The sequence below is a fragment of the Amblyomma americanum genome, chromosome 5 (genome assembly GCF_052857255.1).
Source record: "Amblyomma americanum isolate KBUSLIRL-KWMA chromosome 5, ASM5285725v1, whole genome shotgun sequence".
NCBI lineage: Eukaryota > Metazoa > Arthropoda > Arachnida > Ixodida > Ixodidae > Amblyomma > Amblyomma americanum.
In genome coordinates this window covers 107,669,779-107,675,621 of record NC_135501.1, presented here as the reverse complement: position 1 = coordinate 107,675,621, position 5,843 = coordinate 107,669,779, and the positions used below count along the sequence as shown (strand labels likewise).

Genomic DNA, 5,843 nt, shown 5'->3' with positions numbered 1-5,843 from the left:
CAAGGCATGCTCTCTTAACCTCTCGTTCACGCATCTCCCAGTTTGGCCAACATACGTCTTTCCACAACTTAACGGAGTTTTGTAAACTACACCTTCTGTGCAATCAACATAAGGCCGCCTATGTTTTTTGCCACAGCCACGCTTCTGGGTCGCCTCCGGATTAGTGATCCTGCAAAGCTTGGACAGCTTGTGAGGGGCAGAGAAGACCACTTTCACGTCGTAACGCTGGGCTACCTTTTTCAGATTGTGCGAAAGTGAGTGTATGTAAGGTATAACAGCTACCTTCTGCCTGCGCTGTGCGCGGCTATCGCACGTATGCACCTTGCTGCGCATGTGTTTTAGGCAGCTTTCAGCGACTGAAACCAGGAGGTGGTGCGGGTACCCAGCGCTAAGCAGTCTATCTGCTTGACGATTGAATGCTTGCGACATCAGATGCGGGCAGGATTTGCCGAGAGCGTTCTTGAGGCAAGACAAGGCAATAGCTCGTTTAACGAGCTTGGAGTGGGCGGAGTTGAACGCCAGAAGTGGTTTGTTGGCGCGCGGTTCATAGCACCAGCAGACACCATCATCTTTAAAGTGGAACCGGATGTCTAGAAATCTAATTTGGCCATCTACTGGAAGTTCGTGGGTGAGGTCAAGAGGATTCATCACAATACCGAATGAACCCAGTACATTCTTACTGATACGTTGAATCGCCTGCGCGTCACAGTCTAAGACAACTAAAAAACCGTCCACGTAACGAAAAACCTTGATAACATTGCTGTCCATGGGAGAAGCGAGCAGTTGACGATCGAAATGAGCCAGCAGAAGGTCACTGAGAACCGGGGCTATGCAGGACCCGATACATATACCCTGCTTTTGTAGGTGGGGCATCCCTTCAAACTGGATATAGGTTGATTGGAGATAAAACTTTAAAAGTTCTAAAAAACCCCCAACTGTGACCCCCGCAGTATTTTGAAAAGCAATGGAGCCATATTTGTCAATGGAAAGCTCAACGCACTCAAGGATGAGCTTGTGAGGTAAAGAATAAAAGAGATCTTTAATGTCAATGGAGAAAGCCTGGTAGCATTTGTCAGTGTTAGTGCTAAAAAATTCTAAAACCTGGATTTTCGCGGTCAGTTCGTACGAGAGGGCGCCGTAGAGAATCTTGCCAACTGCAACGGCGCGAGCCAGCGCCTGACAAACCTAATGCCTAGCACCGCCGTACTTGTTTACATAAGACCGATGAAATGTAGGGTACTTTTCGAGGTGCCCTTGAGGCGTTCGAGCGAAGTACGAGGACTGTTACAGCTTATGACCGGCACACCGAGAAGCTTGAGTGATCCGTTATTAGATGTGAGCACCTGGCTTGCCATGAGAAGATGCAACTGTTGGGACGGGTTACCACGAGCATTGTCTTCAATACTGAGAACTTCAGTCTTGTCTGGTGTCAGTTCAAGGCTCATCTCTGTTATTGAGGTGTCCAGGCTATGCACCGCTGCCTGCAGCTTGGCGTGCACGTGATCTGCAGTTTCAAAATCATTGGCCTCAACCCACACTGTTACGTCGTCCGCGTAGATCGCGAATCTTGCTGCACTGTGTTGTTCTAGGCATTCTTTTGCCTTCGCAGTCGAAAAGTTAAACACTAAAGGGTCGAAGATTGAGCCCTGAGGAACTCTACTGTCGAGGTAGTATGTGTGAGGGTTGCATTCTTGGGTACCACCGTTAAGACGCACGGGTCTGCTCTGGAAAGCGTTCTGTATCCAGGTTAGCGCCCGTTTACGGGGTAGACCTGGGTAATCTCCGCAAGGAAGACGTTTTGTCCTACGTTGTCAAAAGCTTTCCTCATGTCAACCGCAAGGACGTAGTCAGGCACGATGTGTCGGGAAGTTCGAATATTGACTCGTCGAAGCACCGATAAACATTCTTGTGTACTAAAACTGGAGCGAATGCCGATTTGTGGAGAGTGGTACCAAGTAGTTGTGTTCTCCAGGTAAAAACGAATTGATTACAAGCTCAAAAAATTTGGAAATGGTGCGAGTGAGAGCAATATGTCTCAGGTTGGAAATGATGGATCTTTTCCAGGCTTTTATATGGGGTTAGGCAGTGTTGGCTTGAACTGCTCCGGTTTATGGCCTGTCTCCTGTTAACTATTTGCTTTTTCTAGGAGCTGGGTTTGGCAGCATCACTAAGATTTCTAAGCATCTGCCAGGTGACGCCGTCGTGCCCTGCTGTCGTGCCCTGGGTCAAGTAGCTCTTTCCTTGAGAGAGCGCCACCGACCTTTCCTGCATTGTGACTCCCATTACTAACAAATTACGTACTTATAACAATTACATAAACAGTACAGGGCACCAATGTGCATGAGCGTAAATAGCAAGGCCAAGCTCGATATTCAAAAACGCATAAAATCAGTCAATAGAGACAATAGAGACAAAAAAAACTCCAGCTTATTGTTGTAGCAGCCGCTCATCCATCTCAATCCAGGAAAATTTTCTTGCGATAAGCGCTCAAACTTGCGAAGGTGAAGCTCCTATAATTAAAGAAAACTTGCTCAAACTTTTCGATGATTGGCATTGTGAATAATAAAAAATCATTTTGTTACAGTGATCACACAGAATAGTTAACTGAGAAGAACGGTTCTTGCACGGAAGCCAAACAAAATTATGCCTTCATTGTTGTCTTTCTGAATAGTAGCCTCATAAGAGACACGCGGAAAGTTGGTTTTTGAGAAAAGGAAATCGCGCAGTAAACGTCTCACATCATCGTGGGCACACGAACAAGCACCCCTTCCTTTCATCGTTCACTCTCACCTCCGTCTCTTCCCTTATTATTAATATTAAGGGAAGAGAGCATTGAGAGTGAAAGACCACAGGAAGGAATAGGTGCTGCAGTGGGTGGCTCCGGAGAGAGAGACCGAAATAACTAATTTGCACCCATCAAAAAGGGATTCTTCGGTGGGCGTTCGAAGCGAGCGGACGTGTTTTTTAGCTCTCTGCTCCTTCGGACGCTGGGCCTAAGGCTTCGCGGCGTTGCGGGGTCTCCCCATGGAGGCCACAGACACCGTGAACGAGCGAAGGCCTGTGTTCCGCGGTGACCATCAGCAACGCAGGGCAGGCCGCTCACGCTCACGATCACGGAGACGAACGCCGTCCAGAGGAAGGTCGTCCAGCACCATTCGGCGAATGCAGGCCGAGATCGCTGATCTGCAGGACACGGTGAGGTGCCTGACGGCGGCGCTCATCACCACCTCGGAGAACCTTGAGTCCGTCATCGGGACCTTGGACGTGTCGCCGGCGGACCCACGCGTTCTAGCTAAAGTGAACTAGAACTTCTATTGGGTAGTGAGCTGACTCTCCGGTGGAGGCGTGCGCTCCCGCGTCGCCGGAAATGTGAACATTTTTATGTTTTCCCGGGGACCCGCGCGGAGGCGCTGTCGTCGTCGTCAATGTAAACCTCCGCTTCCTCCGCCGCTGCCTTCCTGGCTTTGCGCGCCGCTGCCTCCGCTGTGCTTTCTTTCATGTGTTCCGAAGTTTACATTACCAATTCTAATGTTTATAAGAAATCATCGTAGGGAAGTATATCGTGCGTCGCTATTGCGTGTGAAATGGCACCACGCCGTTTGAACCACTGTTTTGCGCCCGGCTGTAAAACGGGCTATGTACATGTAAAAGGTGCCCCAAAGCCGTCGTTATTCAGCGTGCCCAAAGATGAAGCACTTCGAAGACTGTGGGTAAAAAACCTCCATCAAGCGGACAAGCCTCTCGAAGACACAAGTGCCGTGTGCGAACTACATTTTGAGCCGCGCTACGTAATTCGCGACTATGTACACATCATTGGTGGCAAGGAAGTGCGGATCCCACGTGGTAAGCCACTGCTTAGCAGTGATGCTGTGCCAACCATTCTTCCAAACCTACCCGCGTATTTGACGAAAAAAGCTGTGAAAGAGAGGCCTGCTCGTAAAAGGAAGTCAGAGAGTTGCGCGTCTCCGGCGAAGCGTAGACCGTGCTCGAACAGTGACACGACGGTGTCCTACACAAGCGCTGCAACGATTGCTGAGCAAGGCGCGCCCTCCTCGACGGAAGCAGGCGTGGAGCCGGACGCCGATGCAGAATTTTCATGCCCACTGGGTCAGCAGGAACCCATGCTGTTATTTCACAGTCTTCAGGTACCGTCGGAGCAGTGGACCAAGCACAGGTTTCCTGGACACGACGGTGTCGTGTACTGCACGTCTGTCTTGACATCAAGAAATGAGGTGTGCTCAGAAAAAGTGGTAATGTTCTTTCAGTCACAGACGCACAGTTACTACAAAGTGTTTGTGAGAGGAATTCTGCTAAAAGAAAGCACATTGCAAACAAGCGGGGAAGCAGAAGATGTGCTGAGAGCAACTGATTCCATGAGTGTTTGCACTGGAGTAATGCGACTTGAAGATTATGAAGAAAGGTATTTTACGAAGAACCTTAAATCCCACGTAGTGACCCTCGAGCAAATGTACTTCAGCAGCAATTGCCTGGGTCAGGTGGCTGAAAGAGGTAATTATGCTGTCCATTTTGCCTAATTTGCAACTCATTTTATGTTGCGTTCATTGATTTTTTGGCTCCGTGTGAACTCAATTCAATGCACTTTTCTTGCAGGTACGCAGTGTGTGTCTTGCCGCTACTTGAAACGAGCACTGCAGATCAGACGAGCGAGGGTCAAAAGAACTGATAAAAAGAGCGGCCGATCTGTTGTGCTTAAACTGCGAGCTGCAGCGAGAAGAAACAAGAGGCTAGTTGTTCGCCTAGGAGATGTGGAAAATGAACTTGCTAAATTGAGAGGGAAAAATGCTGCCATTCAAGCAGAAGCATTAGAAGCACAGATCTCAAAACTGCCCCCCAGGCAGCAGGAAGCTGTTCGACAGTGCTTCGCAGCTTCAAAAGTGAAACCTAATGGTCTACGCTACACGAAAATGTGGGTCCTGGACTGCATAATAATGAAGATGAAAAGTCCTCGTCTGTATGAGCATCTTCGCCGTAATAGCATTCTTTCCCTACCATGCAAATCAACCCTCAAGCGCTATGTATCTGCATATCGCACTGTGTTTGGCTTCAGCGACAAAGTTCTGAGGCAGCTAAAAGTGAAGTCAGCCGAGCTTAATGCCTGGAAAAAACATGGTGGATTAGTTATAGACGAGCTAAAGCTGTCGGAACACTTTGCAGTTAAAACGTCTGGGGTTATTGAGGGTTTTGTAGACCTAGGCCCTTTCACAGCAGCCAAAGACAAAGGTGTCCCATGTGACCATGGCATGGTTATACTATTTGTTCCCTTTCAGGGAAAATGGAGCCAGGTAATTGGCTATTTTGCCACACATGGCAACATGAAGGGGGACATTCTTGCCAAAGTTGTTATTGAGGCAACCGTATTGGCCGAAAAGAGTGGCCTTTTTGTTGATTTCATTACATGCGACGGCGCAAGCTGGAATAGAAGGATGTGGAGGATACTTGGGATACAAGCATCAGCTGAGTCTTCCACCTGCAAAATTCAGCACCACAGCGATGCATCACGAAACCTCTTTTTTATATCCGACTTCCCTCATCTTATCAAATGTCTACGCAACTCATTGCTGAAATCTGGATTCAACACTCCAGCTGGCCATGTAAGTCTCTTCTTCATCTTATTGAGGATTTTGTTGTGCTATTACTCACTCTTGAAGCTTAACAGGGTCCTCTCCAATTTCTTTCTAGGTGGATATGCAACACGTAAAGGAAGCCTACAAAATGGATTCCTGCAATGTTACCCTCAAGGTTATGCCAGGGATAACACGATGTCATATTGAGCCAAACGCATTTGAAAAAATGAGAGTCAGTTATGCGTTCCAGCTTTTCGG

General features: G+C 48.2%; 1 protein-coding gene across 1 annotated transcript; it reads left to right on the top strand.

Annotated features, from left to right (window-relative positions):
- Positions 1-3,462: 3,462 nt before the first annotated feature.
- On the top strand, positions 3,463-5,082 carry LOC144134088 (uncharacterized). Its single transcript, XM_077667074.1, has 3 exons — positions 3,463-4,509; positions 4,612-4,968; positions 5,069-5,082. The coding sequence occupies exons 1-3, from the start codon at positions 3,585-3,587 to the stop codon at positions 5,080-5,082; spliced, it is 1,296 nt and encodes a 431-aa protein (XP_077523200.1). The 5' UTR covers positions 3,463-3,584.
- Positions 5,083-5,843: the final 761 nt, after the last annotated feature.

What these genes read in the sequence shown, in the direction of transcription:
- LOC144134088 (XM_077667074.1), top strand. Translation starts at nt 3,585, where the DNA reads ATGGCACCACGCCGTTTGAACCACTGTTTTGCGCCCGGCTGTAAAACG. An exon ending in GGGTCAGGTGGCTGAAAGAG is followed by an intron (nt 4,510 to 4,611) that starts GTAATTATGCTG and finishes CTTTTCTTGCAG; the next exon opens with GTACGCAGTGTGTGTCTTGC.